Source organism: Typopeltis vanoorti, chromosome 17 (assembly GCF_054136105.1).
Source record: "Typopeltis vanoorti isolate ZY-2024b chromosome 17, IOZ_Tvanoo_1.0, whole genome shotgun sequence".
In the NCBI taxonomy this organism is placed as follows: Eukaryota; Metazoa; Arthropoda; class Arachnida; order Uropygi; family Thelyphonidae; genus Typopeltis; species Typopeltis vanoorti.
Window position 1 is genome coordinate 65,239,533 of NC_143565.1, and position 20,625 is coordinate 65,260,157.

At 36.9% G+C, this 20,625-nt stretch overlaps 1 protein-coding gene across 1 annotated transcript in view; it reads left to right on the forward strand.

The window, feature by feature from the left end:
- The window catches only part of LOC150097449 (recombining binding protein suppressor of hairless-like), a 419,037-nt gene that overhangs the window by 266,065 nt on the left and 132,347 nt on the right, over positions 1-20,625 (forward strand). Inside the window, exon 10 of the mRNA XM_090407702.1 lies at positions 18,264-18,376. Within this exon, the coding sequence (XP_090263828.1) occupies positions 18,264-18,376 (113 nt within the window). The remainder of the gene's footprint in view (positions 1-18,263; positions 18,377-20,625) is intronic.

Consider the following 20,625-nt stretch of genomic DNA (forward strand, 5'->3'; position numbering starts at 1 on the left):
CAGTCAATTTTTCTATGTAAAAAGATGCGTCTTATGGTCCAAAAAATACTATATATTTCTATCATTTAAGACACTTTGCACCGTATCAAACCACCTATATCTTGGCCTTCCTTGGGTCGTTTTCCTGCCAACCTGGCAGAGAACACTTGTTTTGCTAATCTTTCCTCGTCCATTCTGTTCAAGTGACCATACCACGTGAGATTAGCTCTGCTAACACATTTCTGGATGCTGACAATGTCAAGTTCTTTCCTAATATCCTCATTTTTAATATGATATTGCCATTGATGCCATCTGTTCAGTGATTCACCGCAAATATGAGACAAGGACTCTCATATTTGCGGTCTAGTCTTTGGTCAAGTGTTTCACTTCTGACCCAGCTCTCAGATCCATAAGTTAAAACTGGTTTGAAGACTGTCTTGTATACAGCTAATTTAGTGTTCCGACTAATTTCTCTCTTATTCCATATGAATTTATTCAGTTGACTTCTTACAATACCAGCTTTGTTGATTCTGTTGTCTATTTCCATATTTAATTTACCATCTTCAATAAAAATCGTGCCTAAGTAGCTGAAATGTTTACTTGTTTCACGGGTTCCCCATTCAAAACACAGTTGACATTTTCAATGATTCTACCTATTTTCATTGTCTTTGTCTTTTCATTGCTGACCTTCATACCATATCTATTACAACAGTTACTCAATTTAGTCAGAGAATCTTGCAAACTTGTAGTGGATTTATTTAGAAGTATAACATTGTCTGCATAAAGCAAAGAGCTGACATTAACATCTCCAATTCTGATATCATGTTTAATACCACTTTCCTTCATAATGTGATCTATATAGATAATGAATAACAGAGAGGATAATGTACATCCTTGTCTCACACCAGATTTAACATTAAACCGTCTTCCTGTACTTCCTTCAGTTCTAACTGCTGACTTACAACTCAAATAAAAACTAAGTATAGCTTGATATAATGCCCTATTCACACTATATAACTCTAGTGTATTGAATAGCTTCTCTCTTGGAACCTTGTTGTATGCCTTTTCTAGATCGATAAAGCTTAAATACAGATCTTTGTTATATTCCTATGATTTCTCAACTATTTGTCGTAAAGTGAAGATGTGACCCTGACAGCCTCTATTTGGCCTAAATCCAGCTTGTTCTTCACCAAGTTTTTCTTCCACAATTCTTCTCAACTGATTCGCAAGTATACTTGCACATATCTTACCAGGAACACTCAGTAGGGAAATACCTCTGTAATTCTTACATTCAGTTTTATTTTCCCTTTTTATATATGGGTACTATTAGAGCTCTACTCCAGTCATCAGGAATTTCTCCCTCTGTCCAGGCCTTCTGAACTATGCAGTACAGCCACTGTAAGACTTTTATACCACCATACTTCAACATTTTCTGTTCGAATATCATCTACTCCTGCTGCCTTTCCACATTTCAAGCCTTTGATGGTTCTTTCTACTTCAAGTATGTATTCCTGACTGTATGCCTGTTGAGTGTTTTTTAGCACTGTGCTATTACTGCTTGTTTCATTTAGCAATTTTTCGAAGTAATTACTCCATACTTCAAGGATACCTTTTCCCCCCGTTTTCATGTCACCTTTATCATCTGTAACTCCTTTTACAGCACTCTTTCCTCAATTCCTAAGCTTCTTCAACAACCTCCAGAATATTTTGCCACCTTCTTGATATTTATTTTCTGTGTTCTTGCCAAAGTCCTCCCATGACTTTTGTTTAGCTAGTTTTACACAGTGTTTAGTTTTCTTACATTTGTCTCAGTATTCTCTAAGAGCACAAGCTGACTTATTTGCCAGGAACTTCTTTTCCTTCACTTTCTCTTTAACTTCCTGTTAAAGAGAAACCACATGCCTCTCTGGCTGAATCTATCAGGGTTTTCTTCAAAGTTTTGCACTTGTTCTCAAACGCTTTCATTTTTTCTTCAATAATCTTTGTGTATTTTAGTCTACAGTTCACATCTGAGAGCTGCTCAACTTTTATTCGCTTGAAAACTTTCTTACATGCCATTCTTTTCAATATGAAATTCAATTTTAATCCTGCTCAAGACTAAATAGTGATCACTTCCAATTTCAAATCCTCTGTATACTCTGGTGTCCTACACCAGGGAAAAAACATCACTCTCGACAATAACATAGTCAATGAGTCTTTTCTTCTTCCTTGCCTCTTCTCTCCATGTGAATTTGTGCACATTTTTATGTTGTAACATGATATTAGTAATAACCAGTCCATGTCCTGAGCAGAAATTCAACAGGTATTTGCCATTATTATTAGCTTTGCTCTTTTCTCCAAATTTTCCCAAAATGTTTTTGTATGTCTGACAATCACTTCATACTCTGCTATTTAGATCCCCAACAAGGACCAACTTTTCCTTTTTCATTATGTCAGTAGCGCTCTCTAGAGCCTCAAAAAATTTCCCTACTTCTACCTTAGTACTTCTGTGGGACCATAGACACAGATAAGTCTCATTGTCCAGTTCCCCATTCTGATATTTGCCCACATCACTCTACTTGACACTGCCTGCCATTCAAGAAGATGAGCCTTGTATTTTGTGTTGAATACTATGGCTACTCCTTCTTTTCCTTGATTGTCATTGCCTGAATATACCATTTTGTATTTATTGCTCAGAGAGATCTCACCAGTTTTTGTCTTTTTTTTTTTTTGTTTCAGTCCCCCCCTCTTATGTCGAACTGGTACTTATCTAATTTCTCAGCTAGCTCCATTTCTTTGTCATTCGGGCTTCTTATGTTGATAGTACCGATCTTTAACTCTGGTGATGTTGAGTTGGGGTGTGCTTTCAGATTTGTTCCAGTAGCTGACTTTTTGCTGTTCGGCCTGTTTCACTGGCAAAAACAACCAGGGCCTTGTTTAACCAGGCGATGCCCCAACCGGCATGAAATCTTGTCATGTTGTACCATCATTTTGTAAATTTTTTTAAGCCAATAAGAATACAATTTGGTCAGCTAAATACCAAATTGCCAGGTCATCCTCATTCGTTCAGTATCCAGGTAGATACCTGACAGGATGCACCACGAGAAGGTGAGGATTGGACATTAGGTCAAAGCCCTTGTCGGTTCTCCGCATTCCTTTAAAGCTATGTGGAGGTCTCCTCTCAGTTATACAGCTTTGAACCTTAAAAGAAAATTAAGCTTTTTCAATTTATTAGAAATTCTGACATATAGGCTAGACTTGTCAAGTCTCAAAAAACCAAGTCTTCTCAAACTCTGCTATTCAGATATATGAGTTAGCCAATCTCATACAGAAGCAGTTGTTCCCCCCCCCCCCCCCACCTCTGGAAATGCTGGTTTTAAATCCCATGTACAGGCAAATTGGCCTTTAGAATACACGCAATTTACAGACAAAAATTACTCGGTGGTGATGTGATGAGCAGTAGATGCCATTGATGGTAGTTGTGTGCACAACCACCATCAATTAATACAAACATTAGGGAAGTGCACTACCACTTATGCTCATCAAATCTGGCTTTACATGATTACTTCTGTAAAAGGATAGCACACATGCATTATTCATAGAGGAGAATTAGTAGTAAGAGAGATGGTTAATATATGTGTAGCGGAGTAGAGTGGAGTGCCCTCCCATGGTTGAGTCCTTGGAGGTGTCACATAATAATAATAATAATAATAATAATAATAACTTGCTACCACTTATTCTGTTGGACTGTGGCATTGAGGGAATTGGAATATTGTGGTGTGCAGTGAGCATTGTTTAGGCCATGCACGGACAAGAGACCAGGTACTATCTCTGTGGGAGTCTTGTTCGCGTGTCTTTTCCTTACTCCCCCACATACTTGGTTCTGCTTGTTGAGTAATTAACTTTCTGACATCACTCATCCACAAAAATAAAAAAGACAACCAAAAATTTATTAAAAATAATGAAAAGCCACAAAAAAATGTTGACATCACCAATGTTCATGACCATTAATACAAACATTTGGGAAGTGCCCTACCACTTATGCTCATCAAACCTGGCTTTACATGATTACTTCTGTAAAAGGTTAGCACACATGCATTCTTCAGAGAATACTAAACTTAGGATCTGCACTTTTTATAATCTGCTCTGACTCAAAATTTCCTTATCATGCTTTGTTGTATTAAGTTATTGCCTTTGTTGCTCCCTAAATTATGATCTGTCTATCTTGAGGCTTGATTCTTTGCAGTCTAATTATCTAAAAATTAAGGTCATCTATCATACCGCTCCTTAAACTCATTCACTGTAAGGGCACTCACACCATTTCTGATAATCCATTCCACTCATTCACCACTCTCCAAGCAAAAAATCTAACCTACCTACCTTTGTGAACTACATCCTTACACAACTTCTAGACATAACCTCTAGTTTTCTCTATGTTTGTCATGTATTGAAAATTTATATTATATAACCCTTTTAATTTCTAATAAATTTCTGTCATGTCCTCTCTTTTCTGCTTCTCAGCTAAACTTTGCAATCCACACACCTTCAACCTATCCTCATAGAAAATATTCCACAGACCTGTCACTAGCTTGGTCTGTCTTTGAATCCTCTCCACCACTACCTCCTGGTGATAAATGCTAAAGCAAGGGGACTAAATCTGTACACAATACTCAATTTGTGGCCAAATCATAGCCTTAAGAAGACAGATGATAACCTCCCTATCTTTACTTTAGTGTGTTTTTCAACTTCAACTCTCTGTTCACATTACTCCAAAGTCCCTATCCTCATTAATTTCCTACAATTTAGTACCATCGATTTGATACCCAGTATGTAATCTTTCAATCCCAAAGTGCATAACCTTACATTTTGGAACATTAAATTAGCAATCATTATCCGTCACCCATAATGCAAATTTGCCTGCAGGATATCTACATCACCTTTATCAACTATTGCCCTCTCCGTTTTGCATCATCACACAAACTGAATATCCCTCCCTTCATTTCCTATATCAATAATATATAGAAAATATATAGGATATTAGCAGGTTGTTGAGACAGATACAATACTTTAGCAGTGCCCACATTATTATATGGCAGTGAAATTTGGGCAATAAACAAACAAGATAAACATAGAATAAAAACAAGTGAAATGAGATTTATGAGAAGAACTGCAAAATACACATTATTAGATCAAAAAAGGAACATAGACATTTTCAAAGAACCAAAAACAAAATTAATAGAAGAAAAACTAAACAATTATAAACAAAAATGGATTGAACATGTAAACCGAATGGCCAACACCCGACATCCTAAACAAATACTAAAATATAAGCCAATTGGAAAGAGAAGGCAGGGTAGACCTCAAAAAAGGATATTGGATGGATAATGAGACAGGAACAGACCAATATGGTCTGTTCCTGTCTCAGTATACCTGTAATTAGTGTTATGATGATGATGATGATGAGACAGATAAAAGAGAATAGTGGGATAGTAAAGGTAGTGAGCATGTTGCCCGGGTATAACAGTGGTAAGATGAGGCAGAGAGAGCAAGGATTATGAAGGATATGTTAGCAGAAATGCGTGAGGAGAGAGGAGTGCAGTTTGTTACTGTGTGGAATGAGTTTGAAGGACAAAGTGAACTGTATAGGAGTGATGTACTGCATTTGAGTGGTTTTGGTGTGAGTCGCTTGGAGAGACTGCTGCTGGAAGGTAGAGAAGTAAGTGCAGAAAATGAATCTGATTAAGTGGTAAATGATGTGGAAGAACGGGCGAGTAAGAGAGGAGAGATTGAAGAGGTGGTCATGAATGAAGTGAGTGGCATGAGTATAGAGAAAAGGTGTACAAGACAGACAGGGAAACACAGCGTGAGAAAGGTAGATGCTCCAGGAGGATGTAAATGTATGTGTATACAAAAAGGGAAGGGGATGACCTGGGATTTAAGGGAAAACAGTTGAGTCTGAAAAAGGTTCGAAGATGAATAAGGAGAAAAAGAAATGGCTCGAGTTAAGCATGGAGAAGTCACATCTATAATAACTGCTTACTCATTGATTGTGTTGCTATGGGAAAACTTCAATGTTCAAAACTCAAACTGACCCTGTTTAATTCCATTGACTAAGTTTGAATAGCAAAGTATTTATTTGTTTAGATCATCACTGTCAGCAAATTGCCAATCACAAAATATTTTTTGCCAACTCCTGGGATCTTTTTTAACCACTGCTCCTTCCAAATGTCCTTCACTCAGCCATTTTTAGTTCCTTGTCCACTGGCACTTTACTGGTACCAAATGGGATGACCTCAGTAATTTTCTCTTTTCTTTCCAGGGTGTGATTAATTTTGTGTCCTTATCTAAATGCCTGCATCAGCTGAATAACCAAAATAAATGATCCCTACTAGATTGAGCTTTCATCCCTACTCCATCTCAATCTCCAAGTCTTGACTCTCTAGCAAGTGTGGCAAAGATCTAGGATAAAAATTCAGCATATCTCAAGTGTGACTTGAGCTAAAAACAGCTTTATTATCATCCTACACTGCAGCATTTGGTCCTCTCACCAATGCTTTTGAGAGTAATTTCTCCCCTTCTATGTTACTTCAACTCTTATATTGACAACCAAAATAAATCATATTTTAGTACATCAAAAGTAGCCTTTTTTTTTTTTTTTTTTTTTTTTTTGTTGACTATTACTAATTAGGAACCACAACATGACAGCACTCATTTGCTGCCTATTCACCTGATGGCATTCATAATTAGTAATAGTCTTTTCCCAGCTATTTCTGATTGGCAATGCCATAATGAGGGCATGGTGAAAGAGTCACCCGCCACGGCCGCAACTAGGTTTGGGGTGCAAAACATAAAAATTAAAAATAAATAAACAGATATAAAAGTCCGCTATTTTATATTGTATTTTTAAATTCCGGCAATACGCTGCTTTAGACACACAAATTCTGCAACACACTGCAACTCATTTTGATGGGGTTAATAGTAAGTATTTAACATATTGCATTTAGTAAAATTTAACTTGTTAAATTTAAAATTTTCAAAATTTTTGGATTGAGGGGATGCAAGTTAGACACTTGCCACAGGTGCTTCATACCCTTGTTATTGTACTGCTGATTGGCTACCAGTGGAGATTGAACTTTCCTCCTCAGTCTCCAAAAGTTAGATAAGGCTAAACAGCCTCACCTTCTCCTTATAAGAGAATAAAAGGAGTTAGTGGATAGCAAAGTGAATTAATACTTAATTTACATTGTCTTTATGCAAGTCACATTCATGCAGAAGCCAACAATCAGAACAAACATAAGCTTGTATTCAATCTGTCTGGTTAATGTATATTAATGTATTCTCTATTTGGAAATATGGCCCAAACAAATTAGAATATGTTCCTCCAGTATGTTAACACCCTATATCCCAGAATCCATATAGTATAGAAAAAGAAAATGTTCATAACTAGTCTTTCTAGACAACAATAATACATCTGTAATAGCTCCCTTTCTGTCACATTATACAGAAAACTTCCTTATGGGCCAGAGATTATGCATGTGAACCTCATTTCTTTTAACAATATAACTAGCTGTTATCATCAGTCTGTTCCAACCAGATTCCTCACAGCAGAACTTTAACATATCAGGCACACCTTCTTTAATGGGTACACTTCCAACAGAATTATTGACAAAATAACCCCTCCCCTCCTCAGGAATAAAAAAACATCAACCACTAATCCACAACTCTCTCAGGGTACAGCTTATGCTAATGCTATTTATTCCCTACATGCAGAGTACACTACTTGGAAAGAAGTCAACAGACATTTCCATAGACAAGGTCCCATGTAACAAGTCACTTGTTTGTAGCCAGTAAAAATTGGAGAAATATGATGCTCCCAAGTCAATTCAACTGTGTCCAGATGAAATGGCAGCAAGATGGAAACTGACGGAGTTTGAAAGAGGCTTTGTGTTAGGATGCCATATTGCAGGCCTATCTGTTCGGCAAATTGTCGAAAAATTGCACCACCCCAGGCTAACAGTTAGTGATACAATACTGAGTTCAAAGCACAAGGAGTCAAATGCAAGTGCTACCTATAGTGGATGACCTACCACTCTCACTGAACATGACCTAGAGTACTACGAAGAATAATATGCAAAAACCACCATTTGTCAGCTGACACATTGAATGAGGAGTTCTGGGCATTGACTGGAACCCAAACTGAAGCTAACCCCCTACACACCTTAAAATTTCACCCATTAAAAGAAATAAAGAGATAGCTGAACTGCCTAAATGTTTAATGACAAAGCAAGGGAAAATGTACATGAGATACAGAACATGGAACATTAAACATCTACATGGTAAAGAAAACAAATTAATAGATGAATTTAAAAAAATTGAGATTGGATCTCCTAGCAGTTACAGAAACAAAAAAGAAAGGTCAAGGTTGCCAGAAAATGAAAGATGGATATATACTTTTCTATTCAGGGGTAAACCCAAGAGAATTGGGAAAACAAGGGGTAGTATGCATAATTAAATCAGATCTCAAAGAATAGATTACTAAATGGCAACTAATAAATGAAAGGTTGTTGACAGTTACTATAGATTTTAAATCAGATAACCAAGTATTCACTGTAATTGTTGCATATGACCCAAATGATAATGCTAATAAAGAAATTAAGGATGCATTCTTCGAACTCTTACAAAAAACAATTGAAGAAGTTCAAGGGCATATTATACTACTAGGAGACCTTAATGGCTGGGTAGGGAATCAAGTAGACAAGGAAATGAAACAAGTGTTGGGATCACAAGGAGAAATAACCTGGAATAATCATGGAGAAAGAATAATAAACCTTTGCCTTATAAATAATTTAGTAATAGAGAATACTATGTTCAAGCAAAAAGAAATCCATAAGTTAACCAGGGAAGAGCCCGGTAGAAATGAAAAATCTATAATTGACTGCACCATCATAAGCAGATCGTACTGGAAATATTAAAAAAACGCAAAAGTCTATAGAGGTCCTGAAATAGGCTGTGACCACTACTTATTAGTATTGGAAATGATCCATAAAATAAAGTTGAAAAATGTAGAAAAAGTAGCAAGGGAATAAATGTTAAGATAAAGAACTACAAACTAAGAAATAAGAAACAGCCATTGAGTATAAAAGTAAAATAGAAGAGAAGATGTAAAGAAGTAGAAAAAGAGATATATGAAGACCGAGACATAGAAAGCCTATGGTACAGGGTCAAAACACTTCTGCTAGAAACAAGCAAAGAAATTTGTGATGTATCATTAAATAATAAACAGAAGAAACATAAAACACTGATGGAAAGAAGGACTAAAAGAAGAAATTAAAAAGAAAAAGCAATTATGAAAAGGATATATAACATCAAAGCTGCAGGTTGATAGAGAACTGTACAACAACCAAAGAAATAAAGTTAAAACCTTAGTGAAAGAAGAAAAAAAAATACTGGGAAGACTTTAGAACAAAATTTTAAAGGAAACAAAAAACTCTTTTATAATGTTTTAAGAAGAATGAGGTCAGAGAAAGAATTCCCCATGAAGTTTATCAAAAATAAGGATGGAAAGTTACTCATAAATTCCGAAGACATCATGGAAAGGTGGAAACAGTACTTCCAAGAAATATTGGAAGATGCAGGACATGAAAAAAATAGAACCCTAAGAGCAAGACATGCAAGCAAAATAGAAGATCAAAGTGAGGAAATCCAATCAAATGAACTGTTAGCAGCAATAAATAAAATAAAACTGGGCAAATCAGCAGGCCATGACCAAATAACACCAGAAATGGTAAAGAATTTAGGAACAAAAGCCATAAAATTTCTTTTACATCTATTCAATTTCATGTGGAAAAAGAAAATTACTCCCAAAGACTGGTAAGTAGCAATAATAATCCCTATATTTAAGAAAGGAGATAACCTTCTTATGAATGTGAAAACCATAGAGGGATTTCGCTTTTAAACTTTCCAGGAAAATTGTATGCCCGTATTTTAGAAGAGAGGTTAGGAACCAAATGCAATATGGCTTTCGAAAAAATAGAAGCACACAGGATATTCTTAGTCTTAGACGAATGTCAGAGAAAACATTGGAATATGGAAAAGAACTACATGCATGTTTTATAGATTTCGAAAAGGCCTTTGACCGAGTTCCCAGACACTTAATATGGCAAACATTAAAGAAAAACAAGATAACTTAATAGCAGCCATACAAAGCCTCTACAAAAGTAATAGAAATTATGTAAGAACCTGTAATAATAGATCAAAAGAATTTGAAACAAATGTAGGAATGAAGCAAGGCTGTATCCTCAGCCCTCTTCATTTCATTATAGTAATAATGGATGAAATTTTAAATGCATGCCAAGCAAAAACAAAAAAGTTCTACCTAGGATACAAGAAACTGAAAGAAACCAGGATTTCACACGTGGCTTTTGAAGATGATGTAGGAATTCTAGCAAATACAGCTGAAGATTTGCAGTACAACATCAATATTTGGTATGAAGAAACAAAGAAAAGGAATATGACCATAAATATAAATAAAACTAAAACAATGATTATATCTAGAAACCAATCAAAACACATAATAAAAATAGAGAACTATCAACTGGAACAAGTTCACGCCTTTAAATACTTGGGATCGTATATAGAAGAAGATGGTAGACTAGACACAGAAATTAACAACAGGATAACTGGGGGAACAAAGCTATTCTATGTAATGAAAGGCCCACTCCTAGGTAAGAAAGAAGTTACCCAGAATACCAAAATGGCAGTGTACCATTCAATGTTTGTACCAACATTACCATATAGTTGTGAGTCTTGGTGTTTAACAACAGGAAACACAAATAAACTACAAACAATTGAAATGAATTATCTTAGGAAAGTGGCACAAAAAACAAGACTAGAAAGCCTTCAGTTTATGACTCTGAACCAATTCATAACACAAGCCCAAATGAGGTGGTTTGGACATCATAATCAAATGGAAGAAGGAAGAATAGCAAAAACTGTATATGAAAGTCAGAAAATAGGAAAAAGAAACATAGGCAGGCCCAGGTAAGGTTGGTAAAAGGAAATTAAAGAAAAAATGGAAAAGAAGGGAATTAACTAGAAAAAAGCAAAAGAACAAGCCTTGGACAGGACGGCATGGAAATCTCTTTGGCAAAATCTTGATGCTTGAAAGCACAAGAGATCATAGACGAAGAAAGAAGACTGGAACACAAATCTGCACAAAAACATTCAGAACTGAGGAGGCTCACAATAGGGATTTCCATGGTAGGATCATAATGTGCAAGCCTCATATTACCTAAACCAATGCAGCAGCATCTTCAGTGTTGCAAAGAGCATGTACAGTGGGATGTGGAAACTTGGAAGCTATTTTATGGAGTGATGAATCATGCTACTCCCTCTAATCAAGCAGATGAATTGGTGTGGGTATGGTGGATGCCTGGTGAACATCTCTCACCAGAGTGCATAACCCTCACTATGAAATTTGGGGGGGGGGGGTTGTGATAGTATGTTCCTATTTTTCCCATTTGGCTTTGGACCTCTGTTTGTGGTGCCACAAACACTGAACTCAGAGCGATATCTGAACAATGCAATGTTCCTACTTTATGGCATTTCTGTCATCATCATCACTTTCTGCAAGACAATGCACCGTGTCATAAGGCTGCTGCTGTAACTGCATGTTTTGTGGGCATGAACACCACCATGCCTCACAGAGCCCTGATTTCAGCCCTGCTGAATATCTGTGGTATGAACTAGACTGTTGGATGAGGGTATGTAATGAGCTCCTGGACTGTCTCACAATAGCCCAGGAGCTCATTACATGCCTACAGGAAGAATGGTCCAAAATTCCTATTGATTGTTATCATATTCTTGTGGAAGGTATACCCCATTGGATTGTTGCAGTCATTGCAGGAAAAGGAGGTCCTACATTTTATTAAGATAGGTGCAATGGCTGTTTGTTCTTTGTACTATGGTGTCTATTAACTTCTTTCTAAGTAGGGTACTTCAAGAAGGATAGCTAGAACTAAAATACAATCTGCCAACATCCATCTGAATGAATATAAAAACTACATTCATTGCCTTCACAACTACAGACTGTCTTGTGTAATAGACAATGCCATTGACACTGTCTACATGATATGGATATTTTGATGATGATTATAACTTGTTTTTCGGTTCCGACCGTTCATGTTTGCTGCTTTATGTTAGCGTGTGCTTCCACTAAAACATTCGTTAGCCGAGTTCGAAAAACAGCGAAAAAAATCTTTGTTAGCCGAAAAATTCATTAGCAGGGTCACTCATTAGCCGAGGTATCACTGTATAGGCAGTAGCGATCAAGAAAAGGAAGAATAACCATAGTATTCATTACTAAACATGAGGATAACCATCTTATTCTCATGTGTTGAATAATTCCTTTTCTTGATCACCTTTGTTTGAATATAACATCTTATAATTATTATTTAGCAGAATCTCATGTGATTCAATTATTTAACATTTATTTCCATAGTTTTTCAGTCATTCTAACTGTTCCGTGATACCTATGGGCCTATTTTCAGTTCTGTTTATGTTGAGTTTGTTTCAGTAGTTGACTTGATAAAATTTGCCATAGTTCCTTGTTAAAGATCATAGAGGGCTTCTTGAATTGGACAATACACCATCCAGCATGAAATTTCATTATGGTATATCATTTTGTTTAGTTCAAGCCAATACTAGATAAAGCTTCATTAAGTCCAGATTTGCCAGTCTATCCTCATTCAGTATCCAGGTCTGCTAAAGGGGTGCACCACAAGACGATGTGGATTGGACATTAGGTCACAAATACCAGTGAGTTCTCCACATTCCTTAAAGTCTACATAGGGATCTTTTCCCAGTTATTTACTTTTCTTTTAAGTGGTCTTACATCTGTAGTGGGTTTTCCACTGGATTCAATGATTAGTGCCAATAATATGCTCTGCAACTCTGGAATGGCTGGGATTGTGTGTTCAGCTAATTTAATACTAAATATTCCAGTTTGCTGGAGCAGGGAATACTATAGACACTGGGTGACTTTGGTGGTGGAGAGGATCTTTTGTAGGACAGCGTCAAATCTAATGCGTGTGTGTCGGGGTTGGGGACACTATTTTATAGATATTTTAGCAAATCTGAGAAATTGATTTTAGAATCTGCCACAAACAAATCCTACAACATTCTTTTAACCTGAATAAATGCAGTTCACTCTTGACCGATAATCTGGGAAACTGTTTGAGGAACAATCTCTACCCCCCCCCCCCCCATGGTTATTATTATTATTATTATTATTATGGGCAACTCCAAGGAGTCAATAGACTCATTTGAGGGAGGCCCTAACATCATGTCAAGAACAACTATTCGACATTCACACAGTATCTATCATATCTCGTCTTGAACTCATTCACAGTCATGGCATCCACAACAGACTCTGGCAGCTTATTCCACTCATTCACTACTCTCCAAGTAAAAAAAAACCTAGCTTTAACATCCTTGCTAACTACACTTTTGCCCAGCTTCCATGTATGGCCCCTAGTCTTCCCACCACCAGTCCAATTCTCAAAAATATCATCTGAATTAATTTTATAGAAACCCTTCAGTAATTTGAATGTCTCAATCATATCACCCCTTTTCCACCTATCAACCAATTTCTGCAACCCACAAATCTTCAACCTGTTCTCATAAGGTTCATTCCATAGACCTGATATCATTTTGGTCACTTGTCTCTAGATCCTCACCTCCTCCCCATCAAGAAGAAACCCTGGCATCCAAATCTGGGCACAATAGTCTAGATGGGGTCTTAACAATAACCTTGTCTCTGCTTGTTAAAGTATTTTTCAGCAACCAAGTCATTTGATGAGCTGATTTAACCACTTTTGCAATGTGCCCCCTAAACTTCAACTCCCTATCCACCAACACTCCCAAATCCCTGGCCTCATCAATCTCCTGGAGTAAGGTTCCACCAATGTGATATACTGCTGCTAATCTTTTCACCCCAAAATGCATAACCTTACATTTTGCCACATTAAATTGACATCCATTCTCCTTAGCCCAGTCCTCCAAACTATCCAAATCATCCTGCAAAATTTTGACATCCTGTGCACTCACTATTGCTCTACCCAACTTTGCATCATCAGCAAACAAATGAACACTTCCTCTCGGATCCTTTCCTGTATCGTTAATGAACAAATTGAACAGTAGTGGTCGAAGAACAGAACCCTGCAGCACACCACTATTCACAGGCCATCTTTTGGACTCTACTCCTGAATAAACCACTCTCTGATATCTCTCCATCAACCATCCTCCTATCTATCTCACCAATCCTATATCCATCCCCATATGCTGCAGTTAGAATTCCATGTGGTATCCTGTTAAAGGCCTTAGCAATGTCCAGTAGAATCACTGTAAACCCATTACCCTTATTCGGTTCAGCTGTCACTGTGTCATAAAATGTGAGCAAATTATTGAGGCATGATCTACCCTTCACAAAACCATGCTGTCCCCCATACAGTATCCCATTTTCATCTATCCAATCCTGTATTTTCCTCTTGACTATTTACTCCAAGACATTGACAATGATTCCTGATATACTGATCGGTCGGTAATTTACAACAGAAGTCTTGGCCTCCTTTATGCAGCGAAACTATTTTCCCCCTCCTTCCACCCCCCTCTGGACTAACCCAGACCTGAGAGTCAAATTAAAGAAAATGGTCAAGGGCACTGACAATTCTTTAGCTGCTTCACATATGACTCGAGCTGGTATACCATCCCGTCCCACAGATGTATTGACATTGGGGTTTTGTAATAGACTATTCACCTTCACTTCATTCACCGCAATTCCCGTATAAGCTATTGGTTCATTTTTTCCTGCAATGTCACCACCTGTATGATATACTCTTGCAAAGTGTTCACTCAGTAATTCCATTATATCAACTGATTGAGTTACCTCCCTACCATCGACATTCTTTAAAATCATTCTGCCATATACATTTTTTCTTTTACTTCCACCATATTGAAAAAACTGTTTGGGATTCTCTTTAGCCTGCATAGCTAATGTTCCTTCATAATCTGCTTTTGCTTTTCTTACCACACTCATTACCCTTCTAGCCTGTGCTTTATACCGTTCATGTGCCTGCCGGTCACCTTTCTCCTTAAACTCCCTCCACAGTTGTTTCTTTTTTGTAGCTCAAGCTAATGGTGTTATTCATCCATTTAACCCCTACTTGATTTATTATTTGGACTCTAGATATACAGTCAGCCATTGTGTACTGCAAACACTTCTTAACTGCTGCCCATGCACTACCAACATCCAGCCCTTGCAGTTTTACATGCCATGGCACTGAACCAATCAAACTCCTGAGCTTGTCATACTTACCAGCCCGATAATTCCACATGTATCCTGTCTTAATTGTAAATTTCACACCTTTAGCCACCTCCCAAGTCAAGATCCCTATGATCACCCTCACCAATTGGTGGCAACGTGGTCATATTCGTTGCAACCACATTCTCAGATGTAATTACTAGGTCAAGCACTCTCTGACCCCTAGTATTTTCCATTACATGCTGTCGCAAAGAGTTATCCCTTAACCCTTTAACATATAAATTATTTTTAAACTCTAAATTCGTTTGAAATTGATGCAAACTTCGTAACGTCTGCAATACGTCAAAATCAATTTTGGTGCAATAAACAAAAGACGTGTCACAGATGTCTTTGTATGTTAACAAGTTAATAACTGCATAAAATCCAATTTCTTCCTCCCATGTGTCCTCTCCTCCTTCCAATGAATGTTACCATAGTTGAAATCTCCCATAATAATTACCCTCCTTCCACTCATTTCTTCTATTTGCTCATGCGTACTATCTCCACCATCTATTCCATCACCTGGTCTATAGCATCACCCAACTGTATATTTTGTTCTGCTACCTCAATCTCACACCAAATAGCCTCAAACGTGCTCTTTTCTCTATCCTGCAGTTCCACTTCTATTCTCCTTGGCTGCAGCTCATCAGCTATCATCAATAATACTCCTACCCCCATTTTCTTCTCCCTGTCACTCCTGAACACACCATACCCCCTCGCATTCAATCCCACTAGCTATATCATCTTCTGTCAGCCATGTTTCACTAATGCCAATAACCTGTGGCCTGTAAGTGCCAACCAAGGCCAAAAATTCTTCCTTCTTGTTCCTAATACTTCTGGCATTAGTATACATGAATTTCAGAAGCCCATTTGTCCCATCCCTATTTTGTTGCCTTCTACCAACTATCCAATTTTGATTTGTTGTCCTTTCATACTCGCTCGGGCATATTACACACATTTATACACTCTACTATCTCTCTAAAGTCTGTATATCTACTCCCCCACCCCTAGTAACTAGAGTTTCCCTGATTCTGCACATCCACTTCATTCAACAACACCTTTTCAAGTCTCCATACACCAAATCCATTCAAATGTAAACCATCCATCTTATATAAATCCTTTCGCCCATCGAACTCACTCCACACATCCACAAATTCCACACCACTCCTCCTGCATAATCCGCGCAAAAGTCATTAGCAATTTTGGCCCTCCTTCTATACTCTTCACTGTCATACCATGGCAACAGACTTACTATCCTAACTCTCTCACTCTTCTCTTTTGCTATCTCAAGTAATTCCTTCAATCCTCTATCATAGCCATTTTGTCTCCTTTATTATTCGTTCCTGCTACTACTATCAATTCTTTCACTCTCTGCTTTTGCATTTTAATTGACTCGCTTACATCCTTCACGTTCACACCAGGTTGGTACGATTTTATCAGACTCTCATCTATCACACCTCTTACTAAAGAATCTCCGTACAACACTCGCTCTTTCATTTTGTTTACACTCACTATCATACTCTTATTTTTCTTATCATACTTTTGCCGTTTATTAGTTAGTACGCTTGGTAAACATTTTTCCCAATGCTCCAGCTGCTGATTTTACCTATCGCTCTGCGTAACCGTGCGATCTCTCTCGTTGCATCTGTCCCATCATTTTTATTATCTGTTAATTCATTCATTCGTTCTATATTTATACCTTCATTCTCACTTTCAACGGCACTCTCATAGCTATCTGGTACTACCTCGCAAATATCACTATTCATACCTCACATATCAGTATTTTCTACATTCTCGTTTTCGACAACGATATCACTCTCACGACCTGAAACATACTTTAAATCCTCACATTCCTTACACTTTCTGAACACATTCACTCCACTATCATTGTCTAACCAGACTCCAACCGCTCTCATCAAAGCATACATTTCACAAACGGTACACTGAATAAAATCCTTTATATTAAAATTTTTAGACAAAGATGGCGATCTGGATGTCATTTTATTCTTTCTTATCGGCGCCATGTGCTGCTAATAATCGTATCTATCAAATTACTAATTGAAATAACTCAGAAAACACACAAAAATCACACAGATGTGCTAAGATACAAAAAGTAAATAATACTATGTAAGATTCAAGCAAATTTACCAATTATTACTTAAAATAATACTTATCTGTTCAGGAGCTCTCTACAAACACTGCACACCATGTCGATAGAGCATGCCTGTTAACGATTGTAGAGTCGTGGCATTTTGAACTTAGTCTTCATGCTCTCGTACCTGCATGGGCATGAATAGCTATCATATTATTGTGCCTATCAAAATGCCATGGTGAAGCAAACATTGGCTAATAATAATGTAATGAAAATTTCCTTATTATTCATAGATGTCTGTATCTTCCATTAAATAATAATAATAAAAAAAAAATGCGTGACTGACCACCCACAGAAATCAAACAGAAAAAATTGCTATCTTTATTGTAGCACATAAGAGTTAGTAATTTTTGGATTAAACAGCTGTTCTTAAAAACTGTCATTTACCTAAATAAATATGTTATATGTGAAATCCCCCCCCCCCCCACCTAAAGGGGGAAATCACAATTCTAAGATATCCCACACAAACAAGGCTAACTACTAGCTTCCATAGAGGGTCACTTTTTAGGACTTGATAAGCCTAATTGCTTCCATTTGATTTATGTTGCTTGTATGTACATTACAATTTTATATTGTACCCCCGATGGTCCCGTGGCACAGATGAAATATTGGAGTCGTTAAGCCATCGATTAATTCATTCCTTTGTGCTGTGTTTTTCTTCTGTTAAGTTGTCAATATGGATATGACACTGTTTCAGTTATGTCTATATGCTTCAGTACTGTTTTCTTACTGATTACTTGCATATCAGAGAATTTGCACAGTAGCTAAAATTAGCATTTTTTAAAATATTTTTAGTGGATGATACAGAATCAGAGTCTGAAGAGTTCACAGTGCGAGATGGTTATATCCATTATGGTTCCACAGTGAAGCTAGTCTGTTCTGTTACTGGTATGGCACTTCCAAGGCTGGTAAGCAAAGCATAAGTTAAAGCTCTTTTATGGGTATTCATTTAAATAAAGAAATATATATATAAGAAAAATCAATGTATGGTTCAGGAACTGAGTTTGTTACAGTTCTGCTTTCTCTTAATTGTTTAATTTTATCTTCACTGATATTAGATGGACCTAAATTGATTGCTTTATAAAACTGTCTTGAAATCAAACATTAAAATATTGCATATGTATTGTTAGATATATAGACTTGCAATACTCATTTTGCTACTGTGATGTAATGTTAGTCTTATTACTGAAAAATTTAACAAATGCTCTACTAGCATAATGTTCTCAGACTATTTTTATATAGAAGTAAGTTCTCTTTGCTTAAAAAGTTAGCAGCTATCATCATCCTCAGAAAGTCATAACTGCATTTAGTCTCTAACTTCCAAGACTCATCCTTCTAAAGATGGATATTTGGAAGTTCTGAACTAGTTTGAGAGAGGCTAACGTAGTATTGACATTCAAAGAGTCACAGGACTGAGCGATTCTACAGTAACAGCTGTTTGTGATAATGTTGATACAGTTCGTAAGAGTGCTCAATCATCATAAATCTCAGCATGACAAGAGTAACAAAATCTCGATCTCATGCAATTGAGAAAATGGAAAGGATGCTGGCTATATGGTTTGAGCTTCAGAATTAAAAAACAGAGCATGCCTTTGTCTGGAGCGAACATACAGGAGAAGGTGAAGAATTTGAATGAACATCTGACAAGAGATGAAAAATAACCGACACTTTTGCTGCAAGTTGTGGATAGTTTGACTGCTATAGGAGTCACTATCTCAATATGACTGGTGAGGCTGCAGCTGTGGATCACATTGCCGCTGAAGAATTTCATGATCTCTTCAAAGCAAAAATAATAGAAGGAGGTTACACACACCGAAGCAAGTGTTTAATTTAGATAACACTGGTCTGTTTTGGAAGAGTATACTTAGTCCTATCTACATATCCATCAAAGAGAAGACAGCACCTGAGTTTAAAGCCGGCAAAGACCACTGCATGTTGCTTTTGGGAGGCAATGCTTTCAGCAACTACATAAGACTTCTCATGGTATATCACTCAGAACACCCGTGGGCACTGAAGGGATATGTAAAGGCAAGATTGCCTGTTGTGAGGAGAGCAAATAAGAATGGCTGGATAACATCACGGATTTTCAATGAGTAATTTTTGGGAGAGTTGCATGAAGAATTGAAAGCCTATTGTGAAAATGAGAAAATTCCATTTAAAATCCTTATTATTCCATATAATGCATCTTTTCATCTATGAAATGTTGCTGACTGCAGTGACAATACTCAGGTGTTGTTTCTCTCACCCAACACGTCACTCCTCCAGTCCATGGATCAAGGTATCATCACAGTTTTTAAATCCTATTATCTGCAACAAATCTTCTCCAGGCTTATCAAGGAATGCAATGCATATGACAAGCTTAACATTAAATAATTCTGGTGGCAATTTAACATCAAGATGGCAATTGATATCATTTGTAATTGCTGGAATGAGCTCACTCATTGTATGAATGGTGTGTGAAAGAAATGTTGACCTGAGCTGTAAACATTTTTAGAGATTTAATGTTGGAAGATAATGTTACCAATGTAACTATTGCTAAGATGCCTCATCAGATTGAATTGGAGGAGATTGATAAAGAAAATGTGGAAGAGTTGCTTGAATCGCATCAGGAGGATCTGAGCATTGAAGAACTTTTGACTATGGAAAAGAACATCGGTAGGAATCCTAGTTGTCCTCTGGAGGTTGAGCCTCCAGAGGACAACTCTCACAATGCAAACGTCATGTCTCAAGCTTTTAAGCCATATGAGGACTTCTAAAGTGAAAAGAGAAATTGAAAATGTCTTAAATGCTACAATGATATCTACTTAAAAACTGTAAATCAGGTTTCCATTGAGAGATTCTTTAAAAGGCAGACTCCAACCTCCTATGAGTTTTAACTTCAGCATGCCAGCCAAAGATGTGATTAAGATGTAGTTGCAAATTCTTTATTTTCAATGCTTGAAAATAAAGAATTGTTTTAATAGTTTTTTTAAATATACATAGTGAATATTTTATTTACTTATGCCTTAATATGTATGCAAAATAGGTGCAGTTTTCATAAAAATTAATCTTAAAAGATCAAAATCTTGCTTATTTAGGAACCCAACCTCTGTTATCCCATGTTAGAAGCCTCCCGTTTTTTTTTGTGCTTTTGATACACTTGGCGATTCTTGAGAAC